General features: G+C 32.4%; 2 protein-coding genes across 2 annotated transcripts; both read left to right on the forward strand.

The window, feature by feature from the left end:
- Positions 1 to 7,475: 7,475 nt before the first annotated feature.
- LOC108851871 (mitochondrial import receptor subunit TOM20-like) lies at positions 7,476 to 8,731 on the forward strand. The gene is made up of 6 exons (XM_018625345.2): positions 7,476 to 7,644; positions 7,752 to 7,830; positions 7,915 to 8,084; positions 8,182 to 8,229; positions 8,346 to 8,441; positions 8,540 to 8,731. Exons 1-6 carry the CDS (start codon positions 7,549 to 7,551, stop codon positions 8,660 to 8,662), a joined length of 612 nt encoding a protein of 203 aa, XP_018480847.1. The 5' UTR covers positions 7,476 to 7,548; the 3' UTR covers positions 8,663 to 8,731.
- A 1,578-nt stretch (positions 8,732 to 10,309) lies between these two features.
- On the forward strand, positions 10,310 to 13,269 carry LOC108849315 (probable metal-nicotianamine transporter YSL4). Its single transcript, XM_018622862.2, has 7 exons — positions 10,310 to 10,789; positions 11,100 to 11,272; positions 11,344 to 11,441; positions 11,536 to 11,673; positions 11,780 to 11,969; positions 12,050 to 12,170; positions 12,253 to 13,269. Exons 1-7 carry the CDS (start codon positions 10,444 to 10,446, stop codon positions 13,185 to 13,187), a joined length of 2,001 nt encoding a protein of 666 aa, XP_018478364.2. The 5' UTR covers positions 10,310 to 10,443; the 3' UTR covers positions 13,188 to 13,269.
- Positions 13,270 to 14,306: the final 1,037 nt, after the last annotated feature.

Below are 14,306 nucleotides of genomic sequence, written 5' to 3' on the forward strand. Positions count from 1 at the left end.
TTTATTTAACAAAAAGACATGAAAAATCTTATAAATACTAGTCTTCTTAAAAAATAATTTATTTAATTAATAAATTAATAATTATAACTAACAAATTTGGTTAAATTTATATATAAAAATATTAATTAATAAATTATTTTGTATAGCAAAGGTTATGATAAGTATTTATTTATCTACTAAATAAGTATTTATATTTGACTGATTATATATTTTAGTTGAATAATTAATGTATGCTATTAATATTAAAGAGAAAAATACAATAGAATGAAAGTAGTATCATATATTTCTTGAAATATACTAAAATGAAATGCAAAAGTTAAATTGGCGTATTGGTTCTTTGAAAAATTAGAGTAAAAAGGAATTAGAAACGAGATTATAAATACATTTATTTATTTTTAAAAAACTTAAAATATTGTGCGTATTTCCCTGTAAATATAAACTTAAATATTTTTTAAATACAGCCATTAATTATTATAATATCTTGTTATGTTGTATTTATTTTTATTTTAAAATAATTTTGTATTAGATTACTTTTACTGATACTTATGATATTCTTATTTATTTTCCTAAAAAATATTTTATCACTAATTTTTTATTTTAATTTAAAAATAAAAACAAAATCTAATCACCAATCAAGTTTTCCAAAAAATTAAAATCTACCGCAAAATCTAAAACTAAAAACTATAAAAACTAAATCTAAAAACTAAAAGCAAAAATTTTAAAACCAAAAACTAAAATCTAAAAAACCAAATAAAAACCATCATCTTAAATTTTTTTCTTTGAGAATGTTAATGAAGATCGAATGTCGGTATGCCTCAAAGAATCTGAAGAATGGTCCATTCATACTCTGTTCGATACAACCTATCACCTAGAAATAGAATGTTCACAAATACATCATGAAAACTTTGAGCTAAGTGTTGGCTAAACCGCTATTTCTCCTGGATATATTGGACACTTGCTAAGGAGACCACTGCAAAAGCCCTCAACCATAGAGAAGATGAGTACAATAACATATATTGGTAAATCTATAACACTACTAAAAGGAAAATATGAAGCTCCCTTAGAGTGTCCACCTCATTTAATTAAATCAACCAATTAGGACATTCCTTTCTACCATGTCAGATTTAATTAGCCCATTCTAAAATTGTAACTTCTTGCATGTGGGCTGGGAAGTATATCGATGGCCCAGTTTAACACATCTACAGAAACCTAAACATCCCCCCAATATTCATCGATCTCTCTAACACTGTCGTCTCCCTTTCCTCTTAATTTCTGTTACCAAACCTCCTCTGCTATCAATCAATCATGCTCTTCAATCCATCATTAATGAATTCGTTTCAACTCTTCTCTTTCTCCTTCTTTATAAACAGCTTCGTATAAACTAGCTTCAAATCAACCCCTAATTCCTCCTCTCAAGAAGCTGAAGCGATGGTGATGAACCCAACGGCAAATCCCTGACTCAACCGGCAATTCCCCATTCGCTTTGTATTTCTACTTCTCCCCGTCGACACAGTCCCGAAAATCAAATTCTCAGATCTATTAATAGCAACTCAAACAGCGAAATCAACCGGAAAAGCCCCACGGCTCTCTTCTTCAATGACGTCGTTCCTGGTTTTGGACAGTTTGAGATATGGTGACTGTTAATTCATTCTGAGAAGCGAGAAACACAGTTAAAGGTGCCTTTTTAATTGGCCTGGAGCTCCTTCTTTATAACTAAACGACAGGGTTGTGTTGTCTATACTGAAATATGTTCATTTATGTTGATTTAGTTTCCTGTTCTTTTCCACATCAGGAGTTGTGTAAGGGATTGAGTTTGGGATCACTTTTCTTCCAGCGTAGCTTCTTGGCTCCTGTTGAGGTAATGCAAAGTCTTTGCCTGAAAAGAAGGATCAACAAAAGAGCCATATGAATTTGCTAGGTAAGAGCAAGTCTCCAAACCCTAATTATTTGATGGTCTAACTCCTCTAGAAGCGTGTTAATTAGTTTTGTAGAGACTTCAAGCATTTACTATAAGATCTGTTCGTCTAGAGACTAATTAATTGTTTTTTTTTTCTTCCTCTTCTGATTATAGGAACATTGTGGGAGTTTATGCGACATAGCTTCGGATGAGCTTATTATCTCTTCCACGGATGCCTTTTGTCTCAAGGTATTAAATTGGGTTTTCTAAATCTCTTGATTGGTTTCAGATTTCAAGTTTAGTTCTAAATTTGTTGTTTTGGGTTATACTGTTTTTTCAGACAAGAAAGCCTTACACCATCACTAAACAAAGAGAGAAGCGGACAGAAGCAGAGCATGAGAAGTTTGTAGAAGCTTTAAAACTCTGGCAGAGCTTGGAGACGAATCGAATGTGTGTGTGTGATTTAGCTGAATTTAGAGAGTCTTCTGATGCACATTCTAAAATACTACGTTTGAAGAACATATTGGGTTTTATGTTTTAACATTGGTTATCTTCAAGATTGTGGGTCAGAGAGATGTTCCAAAGCTTAAGAAAATAAGGTTGTAAAATGTATTTTACTTAGTTTGCAAATAAGGTTTGCATCAAGTTATCAAAGTTATGGAATCAATTAGAGTTTATTTCTATTTGTTGATCAAGTGATTTTGACGGGAACCTGGTGAGAGAAGTATCTCTTGGTGTGGCCTCTCAAGAGATTTGTTTTTTATTTTGTATTGCTATCCACTTTTATGGTACTTTGTGAACAGGTTCCTCGGTATTGAAGCTTTATCAAGGATGTCTGTGGACTCACGTGATCTACCATTGCGTTTACAACACTGTATTAAGTTCCCTTGAGACTTTTTTTAGTGAAAAAAGTTCCCTTGAGATATGTGAGCTTCATTATAAGATTGGTGTGAGTATGCTGCTCGGTCCTCATATTCATGTCCTTAGTGACTTAGAATTCAGTGATACAACAATTGAGTTAGTGTTAGAGAGGTTTCTGGTTGCAATTCGTTTTCATTTGTTTAGTTGCTGATTAATCTTATTCCAGTTTGTGTTTCATCATCTCCACGCCTTACCAAGCGATCTAAGGTCAAGACCGATGCCGCTATTGAATATGTACGTTAGTTCTTATCTAAACCTAAGCTTCTTTTTTTGGTTTCAAATCTGATTTTTGATTTTTTATAACCTAGGCGGCGGCGGCAGAATCAGCGGGGTCTTTGTCGGCAAGCGAGGTTCCGGTTGAGAATCAAGGACCGGTTTCGGATCGTGGATCGGAATCTGGAGAAGCCTGTTTTAAGTGATGTAGTGATGTGCCTATGATGGAGATCTCTCCTGAAACCAACACAAACCCTAAAGCCGATGTCTTTGCGACACCTATAATAGCAGGTTTGGTGGTCTGTCTCACGATTTTGTCTGATTAATTATCATTTCTAATGTTTTGTGGATTTAGGTTAAGTGGTGTGAGAAGTCGAAGGCGGGGAAGAAGCAAGCTAAGGCTCCATGGGGAAGCTACTTTCTCAGTATTATCAGGTAGGTTAAGTTTCATCACTGATTGTTTTTTTATTGGTTTGATCTAATAGTCTGTGAATTGCGCATTTAGAGTTTAGCAGTGTGCAGTTCGTGTAATATTTTTAGTAAAAGTTTGGCCTTTCAGTTCATGAGGAACTGAGTTTAGTTGTATGCATGTCTGGTTCTTTTATATTTTTTCCCACATAACTCATAAGTATGTTGTTATGTATGTGTCTCTGTGATTTTTTGTGGTCTGTAAGTTGCGCATTGAGGGTTTAGCATTGTGCAGTTTGTGTAATATTTTTTTTGTAAAGGTTTGGTCTTTCAGTTCATGCCCAACCAGTTTAGTTGGCTTCATGTTTGGTTCTTTTATATTTTTCGACAGAACTATGTTATTATGTCTGAGAATTTTCTACTTCTTGACTACGATACTTCTGTTTCTAACTGTCCCAATGCATGTTTCTATGTAATTTCAGAACTCACACCGTATCATGAGGGGCAATGTATTCACTATTGGACGCCGAGGATGTGATTTATCTATCAAAGACCAATCTATGCCCAACACCCTGTGTGAAATCAAGCAGTCTGATGTAAGGACATTTATTTTACCCCTTTTTGATCTCAGTCTCACAAAAGTCTTTTTCTTACGTAATTATTGTGCAGCAAAGAGGTCCGTCGGTTGCAACTCCGGAGATGTTAGTATGTCTCACCACTTTCTCTTCTCTGTTAAACAAATTATATATGATAAGCATTGTCCGAATCATTTAGCCACCCAATTGACTTTACTTAATGCAGGTTTAGAAGGAAGCGATGAGATTCATGAAGAAATCCTTACCTCTGTCACAACCAACCACCAAGGTCAGGTGAGCAATTATAACAATAAAATTAGCATCATCCTCATCGTTTACTTCAACCACCACATTCACATGGTAGCTATCAGCAGGAGCTTAAGAAGCCTTATGAGATGTAAGAAAACCCAAGTGTGCAACAGAAACAGGTCTCATGAAACCCAATGGCCTCCACTTCCAACATCTCAGGAGGAGGGCGAGTTAAAATTAAGCATTTATTAAATTTGTTGATATGGACAAAATCTTAAAATGACAATTAAGGAAGATAACTATATGAAATTAGTTTTATAATTCTTAAAATATAATAATTTCGTTTAAATTTGATTAGATTTGTTTGTCTTAGAAATTTTATTTTTATCTACTAATAGCTTTAATCTAACTTAAATATATGTCTCTGTATGCAAATTCATAATTTAAAAAAAAATATTATAATGAACAATCTATATTTGTTTTATTTGTTTTCCAACGTATATTTATAACCTACTTCACATTAAGAAATTTTCAATTATGTTCTCTACATGAAATGAGGATCCCACAAATTGGTGAGATATATAATAATATGTCGATAGGATGATTATTAATTAGTTAGATACCATCCACAAATATTTGTAAAATAAATAATGTTGTTTAATTAACGATAAATATAATTCACTGAAGCAAACTAAAGTTGTTAATTGGCAACTTTTTTAAAATAATAGATGTTAATTAGCACCTTATCAAGTATGCTATGTACTATTGAAGGTAACTAAAGTTGTTCATGCACGTATAAAATATTTACAAAATAATTAGATCATTTATGTTTCGATTTCATTTGTGTATAAACTCTAAAGCGTTTGGTAATTTGTAAGTAATAGAAGTTTGTAACAAATAGTGGAAATAGTATAAGTTTGTATTAAGTTTGTACACTTTCGGATTGATACATTTATTCATGTTTGGATATATTATATTACATCAATCTTTTCTGAAATAAAACACGTCCATAAACGAAGACCCCCATACATGCAAGCACAAAAATTGAATATAAATAAATACATCACCAACTCAAATATCATTAGAATAAATTATTTTCATATTTTCAGAATATTTAATATATAGTTTTTATCATAGAAAAATTATCTTTATCACGTAAAATACAATTTAAAAATACTCATGCATTTGAAATATTTAGTAAGAAATTAAATATTAATTTTTTACATATCAGTTTTTTAATTATAATAAAAATATCCTTTATCCTGTAAAAATATTTAAAACACCTATGTATAGAATTGTATAGAATATGTATATGGAGAGATGTATCTCTTTTATTTTTTTAAATGTAAAATATTATTTTTGGATAGCACAATATAAACTATTTTTATATAATGATAATTACCAAATAAAAAATAATTTTAATTTATAATATATATATATATATATATATAAACAAATCTAATTATTTATTAAAGATAATAAAGATTTTATAACACAATATAAATTAATTTTAGACAATGATTCATCAAATCAATGAAATTTCTTTTTAATTAATTGTTAATTATATACTAGCAAATCTATTTATTTATTAATGATAATAAATCTTTTACGCTTTAACTTTAAATATGAGAATTCAAAGACGAAAAATCACTTTACAATTATTAATATAAATTATTAAATTAATTAATTAAATAAAAGTTTAACTATACCGAACATTCCGCGCGTAGCGCGGATAAAAACTCTAGTATAATTAAACACACGATATAATCGAGTGAAAGGGAGTTAAAGTTGTGTCAAAAATAATATGATATGTTCACTCAGCATCTGAATTATGTTTTTCAATTGAATTTAGAGTTTTCATTCCTTTTAAAGCTTTCTGATTTATGATTTTTTCTAGCAATTTGATTATATTTATAATTCTTAATCTGATATGAAAACTTTGTAAACAAATTCAATATTTGGCCAAACAAAAAATCCGACTTTGTGGGTATTTTTTGACCTTAGTTTCTTTAATTAACTAATCACAATTATTTATTGCTTTCATGTACATAAGCCTTAACCATTGTCAAGTTCGACACGGTATGAAATAATGAAAACTTCAATTTCTAAAAACGGTTTCATTCTAGTATTTTAGGTGATGTGAATCTTAATAATATTGCAATTTCTTTCTTTCAACAATGATATCATTCAGTAGTTGCATAGAGACAACTTCAATTCACTTATACAAAAGTTAAATTACAGGAATTAAAAATGAACTGACTAAAAGAAAATTAGTGTTCGAACATATTAAATTGTCTTTGTTGGGGTTCAAAAATTAGTGCATGAACATATTAAGTATTAAATGATTGTGAAGCTGCCACAATATTAGCGTTCTAAATTTTAAACGATTATGAGTCTGACATGCCATGTGTCAATTAGTATATGAACATATTTATTACAAATAATTTTCTTTTAATATATAACGAATTTTGATGTAACAATATATGGACCTACTAAATTGAGATCTTGTAACATACATGAGAATATCAAAAATTTTAATTATAAGTTTTTTCTTAATGTTGTATAAGTTTCAAATATTCTGGTATCTATTCGAATTTAGATTAGTTTTTTCAGATTTTCAACCAAATTCTTAAGATATTTTTAAATTCTAGATTCGCTTGGTTCAACTTCCTTTAGAATTACTATCCTAAAGAATTTCTCCTTATAAATATTTTTTTAATTATATATGTTCAAATTATATATTTTCAAATTTAATCATTTTATAATTATGTTTTTCAAAAATTATTTTTTCCAAACTAAATTTTTAGTTTTTTCTGAAATTTGAAAATAAATTTGAAATAATTTATATTTATATTTATATTTTTATTTTTTAATTTTTAGTATTTATTTTTATTTTAAAAACATTTAAACCTCACTTCCAAATCGTCACCAGTTAACTCTAAATTATAAGCCTAGTTAATCGCAATGTATAAATATATATTTATAATTCAATAAAAAAATTTGGTAATTTTATTCCTTAAAAATTAATTTTGTGAATATAAACTAAAACGGTTAAAATTTCTATATAAATTAATAGAGGCATGTTGCACAAAAAGATAAAAATTTAATAGAGGCATATTGAGTTACTGAAAATTTCAAACAGTATGAAAACTAATATTGGTTTTCTGCAGGGCCTAAATTGTCATTAACAATTTCCCCATAAATAAATAAACCCTAAAGAAAACGATCCTCTAAGCAATTTTGTTACCTTGGTCGGTTGTTCTTGGGGAAGCTCAAGACGAAACAATGGATATGCAGGAAGATATCGAGAGATTTATGTTCTTCGAACATGCTCGTAAAGCAGCAGAAGCTACTTACATCAAAAACCCTTTAGATGCCGATGTTCGTAATTCTCTCAACTCTTTTTAGATTCGTTTTTGATTGGTTCTAAACCAAATCGATAAATGTTTCCACCTTTCTTTTCTTTTTTCTTTTTTGAATTTCTGCAGAACTTGTTGAGATGGGGAGGGGCTTTATTAGAACTGTCCCAGTTCCAGAACCCCGCAGCCTCAAAGCAAATGCTTCTAGGTGAGAGATTCATTATTAGCTGTTGATAATTAATTAGTGCTGTTTTTTTTTAATGATAAAATTCGATTGGTTTGGTTTGTGTAGATGCCATATCGAAGCTGGAAGAGGCCTTGTTAATCGATCCAAAGAAGCCCAGTGCGCTTTGGTTCATCGGGAATGCTCACACTTCATACGGCTTTATGATTCCTGATGAAATCGTCGCTACGGATCACTTTCAGAAAGCTTCTCACTACTTTGAACAAGCTCTCGACGAGGTAATAATAATAATAATACAACTATATATTTATCATCGTCTTTATTTCGTGTGGTGTTCTGTAATGTGAGAATATGTATTGTTTTATTTGTTTGCAGGAACCGGAGAACGAACTCTACCGCAAATCTTTGGAGATGACTTCTAAGGTGAGCCGACTACTTTATACAAATATAATATAAGTTGATGTTCCTCTAGTAATAGGGAGTTTGCTAGTGGTTTGGACTCTCATTAGTTTTTGTTCTTTTGACCAACGCGCTTGCAGGCTCCAGAGCTGCATAAAGCGGCACATAGCCATGGTTCAGGCCCACAAGCGCTAGGCGGTGTCGCTGGACCATCATCCACTGCCTCAACTTCCAAGGTCCTTTCTTTTTTACTCAAAAATGCAAATTGGGGGGGAGGGGGTTTTGATGAAATCTAACTAACGTTTTTTTTTTGTGTTTTTTCTTCTCGCTGCAGACTGCGAAGAAAAAGAACAGTGATCTCAAGTATGATTTGCTGGGATGGGTCATCTTAGCCGCTGGAATTGCTACATGGATCAGTTTTGCTAAATCTCAGATGCCTCCTCCACCTAGGCAGTAACATCCACACACACACCAAGAGTCTAAAGATCAGACACTTTTTTTTCCTTCTAATAATCATATTTTCAAACGAGAGAGGGAGAGAGAGAAAGAGAGATTTTTACTGTATAACAACTCTGAAAACAGTTACATGCTTTAGAATGAATCAGTGAAAGACCATAGTTAAGTCACCTAACTCGGAATACTTTTCATGATCATCTGAGATTGGTTCTCCACCGTTAAAGCTTGAATCGCTTGTGGTGCCGAAGTTAAAACTCTATTTGATTTAGGTTTCGATTTTATGTCCTTGCTTTGTTCTTTTAAAGCTTTACTATGTTCTGTTTTGCTTTCGTGTTCTCGGACCTTTATTTCATGCCATTAAAAATAGATGACAAAACTTTTCTCAAGGTTACTATAAAACTTAATTAAAAAAAGATCTGTTCAATCTTCGCAAGAATGGTCCGAGAACTGTCTGGTTTATACCGTTCAGTCGAGCTTTTCGGGTTGGGTGATGTTGGAAAGAGCTGGCCAAAGTCGGATTGTAAATGGAAAAAGAAGAAGAGTCAGGTGGATGTCTGATAGGATCGCACTGGATGAATCCAGGAGGAGATTGGCAGAACAGCAATGGTATGCTTTTTGCATAATGTCTGAAAAATTATTCACAAGCTAAGGGATTGATTGGTGGCCTACAAGTCATGGGACTGACACATGAATGAGAAAGTAGAGGAGTCAGAATCGATCTATCAGCGCATGGCTTACACTAACGGGATGCGTGAACACATAACAAACATTTTGCAGGAGGTGCTGAATTATAAAGATGAGAATCTGCAAGAAGTGATGAAAGAGAGATGGTGAAGAAGTGTGTGACAATATTATAAGTAACGTTTAGTAGATGTGTCGTGCTGTGTAATCACTGTCCTGTCCTCGTTGACAGCTCACTTTATTTGTGAATATATGATCATGGACTTTAAACTAATGTAATACTACTAGGTAGATACCGGCAATTTTGCTGGTTTGAATGTTTTGTAACAATATATTTATTATAAATTTTTAAATTAAAATATGTTTTTATTATAAAAAAATGAATATGTGTTTTCTGTTAATATTTTTCTAAGAAAAAATGTTTTAGAAAAATCATATATGACTATTTTAAATATCATATTTTATATTTAAAATTTGTAAAATGTTATATATAATATTCATAATTCAGTTTTTAATAAAATTACTTAAGTTTTGGAGGTATATAGTTTAAATTTTTTATTTTAAATAATTTGTAGCTAAAGTTATGTCTTTGATAAGACTAAAAATATATTTAGATCTTTTGGATATTGATAGTTATTATAATAATTTATATACAAATATAATAGTTTTAAATAAGAATATAAAATCATTATATTGATTTATATAAATTGTTTGTCATTTATTATTTTATGTATTTTATAAATATAAAAATTGATCAGCATTAATACTTTTTCTATATATAATTTCAAAATTAGTTATCATAAATCATTATTTATAATATTATGTAGATTATTTGGCTAGTGATATTAATTGGTTATAGATTTTTTTTTTCTTTTAGATATAATTAAAATAAATAAAAACTAAAAATCATCGACCAATTAAATCATAACAATTTTTTTAGAATTCACATATTAACATGTAAGCAAATATCAACAATTCGACGTCAAGCACCACAAATCTACTGGAAAATCTGTCTGAGCAATTGCAGAAACATTCTGAAGTGATCTCCGCTGGAGATTCTCAACCTAAGCTGCAAAGTTCTGGGGAGGGGGAAAGGAAGTAATGGAGAAGGAGATTCTAAGGTCAACGGAGATCTCAGAGACATTGTTGTACCCTGAAAAAACCGCAAGGGATGATGTTCCTCACTGGAAGGATCAGATCACGACCCGAGGCTTAGTCGCTAGCGCCTTGTTAGGGATCTTGTTCTGCATCATTACCCATAAGCTTAATCTCACTGTCGGAATCGTTCCTTCGCTAAATGTCGCTGCTGGTCTTCTCGGTTTCTTCTCTGTCAAGTCATGGACTGGTTTCTTGTCCAAACTAGGGTTTTCAGTTAAACCCTTCACCAAGCAAGAGAACACCGTTATTCAGACTTGCGTTGTCGCTTGCTACGGCCTTGCTTATAGCGGTAAATGAAAGTTTAATATCTCCTTTCACACCTAGCCTTGTTCTAAGATATATCCTTATCTTGTTGTCTAATGTTTGTTAGCTTCTTATGATTTTACATGTTAATTATATCTAGCTTGCTCTGTGCTGATGAACAAGGTCTTCTGTACTCATTATGACTATTAGCTATTCAAATGCTGATCTTGTGGATACCTTTTGATTATTTGTATGTGATTTTTATAATAAGCTTCCAAATTTGATATACTATGCGATATAAGGATTATATTGATTGGTCCTCTGATAGAGTTGCTAACTCTTAACTGTGTTTCAAGGAGGATTTGGTTCGTATTTGATTGCTATGGATGAGAGGACATACAAGCTCATTGGTGCTGATCGTCCGGGAAACAATCCTGAAGATGTTATAAATCCTGGATTATGGTGGATGATTGTTTTCTTATTTGCCGTCAGCTTCCTCGGTCTCTTTAGTCTCGTTCCACTTCGCAAGGTCTCGTCTCACTAATCAAGAGAAGAGCTTTCTTGTGGTTTCTTGATCCTTATTCATAAGTGTTATCTCAGGTGATGATTTGGGACTACAAGCTTACGTATCCCAGTGGAACCGCTACAGCCATGCTCATTAACAGTTTTCACGACTACTCCGGAGCCAAGCTTGCTGAGTAATTTTCAGATACATCATCTTCAATATCACTACCTGTTTTTTTTCTTTTTTTTTTCTCTTGAGTATCACTAATGTTTATTGTTTTACTTCAGAAACCAAGTTAAATGTCTTGGGAAGTATCTCAGCCTTAGCTTTGTTTGGAGTTGCTTCAAGTGGTTCTTTAGTGGTATTGGAGATGCATGTGGGTTTGATAACTTTCCCACACTTGGTTTAACGCTATTCAAGAACACGTAAGTTTTCTATTAACACTACACAAGGTTAGCATGTGTGGGACCAAATTTTTTTGTCAAAAAAAATGTGTTGGACCAAATTGTAACTGAGTTATCATGACTGCAGGTTTTACTTTGATTTCAATCCTACTTTTATTGGATGTGGTCTGATATGTCCCCATATAGTGAACTGCTCAGTTCTTCTGGGCGCTATCATTTCCTGGGGTTTTCTCTGGCCGTTCATATCACACCATGCTGGAGACTGGTATCCATCTGACCTTGAGGCCAACGATTTCAAAGGTCTCTACGGATATAAGGTAGGATAATAATAAGTTTCATATGTGTACTTTCATTAATTACCCATGCTTTTTTTCCATGTCATTTACCACATTTATAGGTATTTATCGCCATTGCTATCATCCTTGGTGACGGTCTCTACAACCTTATCAAGATCACTATTGTCACTACCAAGGGACTCTGCAACAAACAACATCTACCTGTCTCTACCGACATTTTAGGTGTGAAAGGACATATGATTCTGACTCATCTATCGCATTTTTTAAAGTAATAGTCTTTCTCAAACAGAGTTTCTTGATTCAGATGAGAGTAGTGAGCCCTCAGAATCACTGCTGGAGAAGAAGAAAAGAGATGAAGTGTTTCTCAAGGACCATATACCACTCGGTTTCGCGGTTGCTGGTTATGTGTGTCTAGCAGCCATTTCGACCGCGACCATCCCACTGATATTCCCACCATTGAAATGGTACTTTGTCCTCTGTTCATACTTGGTTGCACCTGGTCTCGCCTTTTGCAACTCTTATGGAGCAGGCCTCACGGATATGAGCCTGCCTTCGACCTACGGGAAGATTGGTCTTTTCACCATAGCTTCGATCGTAGGAAACAACAGTGGTGGTGTCATTGCCGGTTTATCAGCATGTGGTGTTATGATGGCGATCGTGTCAACCGCAGCAGATCTCATGCAAGACTTTAAAACAGGTTACCTCACGTTATCATCTGCAAAATCCATGTTTGTAACTCAGCTTCTGGGTACAGCCATGGGCTGCGTGATCGCTCCTCTCACGTTTTGGATGTTTTGGACTGCTTTTGAGGTCGGAGATCCTGATGGTCTTTACAAAGCTCCTTACGCTGTTATCTACCGGGAAATGGCTATTCTCGGGATAGAAGGATTTGCCAAACTGCCTAAACACTGTTTGGCTCTTTGTTGTGGATTCTTCGTTGCTGCTCTCGTTGTGAATCTTGCCAGAGACATCACACCACCTAGTATCTCTAAGTTTATACCACTTCCTATGGCTATGGCTGTTCCATTCTATATAGGAGCGTACTTTGCCATAGACATGTTTGTTGGGACCTTGGTTTTGTTCATATGGGAATGGGTAGATAAGAAAGACGCAGATGATTACTCGGGTGCAGTAGCTTCCGGACTGATATGTGGTGATGGAATATGGACAATACCGTCTGCAATTCTTTCCATCTTAAGAATCAATCCACCCATATGTATGTACTTTAGACCGTCCTAGACATTGATGTCTTTGTGCATTATGTTAAAAAAGGGTGTCAAGGCAAAACTTATGAAGTTAATCTTAAGGAGATTTTTATAAATTGGATCATTCTTTTTTACTTGGAGTTTCTTTTCATGAGGAAGGCTTTGCAAAACTGCCTAACAGTAGATTATGGCAACAGTCCAAATGCAAAATCTTAGAATAGTATTCTTAGCAACATTAAATAGAACATAAATGAAACAAAATAAACTCTTTCTAGACTTACTTTAACAATATTCATGATCAGATGATCTGTTGTCAAAATCTTCTCTATCTTTAGCTATATGGCTGAACAATATCTTTTTGAGACAAAACCTCATGTTATTATGTAGCTCCAATTAATTTTTGTGTTTTACCAAGTTAACTCCAATGTAAACTCAGCCAATTAGCTAGGTTCTCGATTGGGAAAAGGGTCATTTTCGACACCTCCTATTCGTACCGTACCTTTTTATACCCAAATAAAAGATAAGTGCTAAATAGACTTAAACTAAAAATTAATTAAAATTATAGATCTGAACGCTGAAGCGTGAATAATTGATGTCAAAAAGCCATTTTCTCGTTCTCGATTATATTCACCAAGTATGAACTGTTTGTTTCAATGCAGCCCGAAGAAATATACATATCTCAAATACTTGACAAGACCAAAAGATGATTTAATATATAAATTTTATTTTCTTAAATATACTGTATAACAAAAAAAATTATCCATAATCTTAAGAATATACATGTATTTATAAATATTTATATTTTTTGAAATCACAGACAGGTACTTAGTACCTATAATATATATTTACTATAGAAAAAAATATTTTCTTACTATAGAAAAATTGATTAAATACTGAATTATTGGTTCCAAATGGTAACTTTCTGAACCGAACTACATTGCAATTAATAGTATATATATATATATATACATTTTTTGAATATTAAAATTGCACTGCATTTGTTTCGTATGTTACTATTCGAAATCATCAAGTGTTTGTTTGTCATATTATCTTTATTTCATATAAGATTTCGTTTTAACTTTTGTTTTATTATAAGTATTATTTCGCATTTCAAATGCATATATTAAAAAAATTCTCCAAACTTTACCTATAT

Source organism: Raphanus sativus, chromosome 4 (assembly GCF_000801105.2).
Source record: "Raphanus sativus cultivar WK10039 chromosome 4, ASM80110v3, whole genome shotgun sequence".
NCBI classification, from domain to species: Eukaryota; Viridiplantae; Streptophyta; class Magnoliopsida; order Brassicales; family Brassicaceae; genus Raphanus; species Raphanus sativus.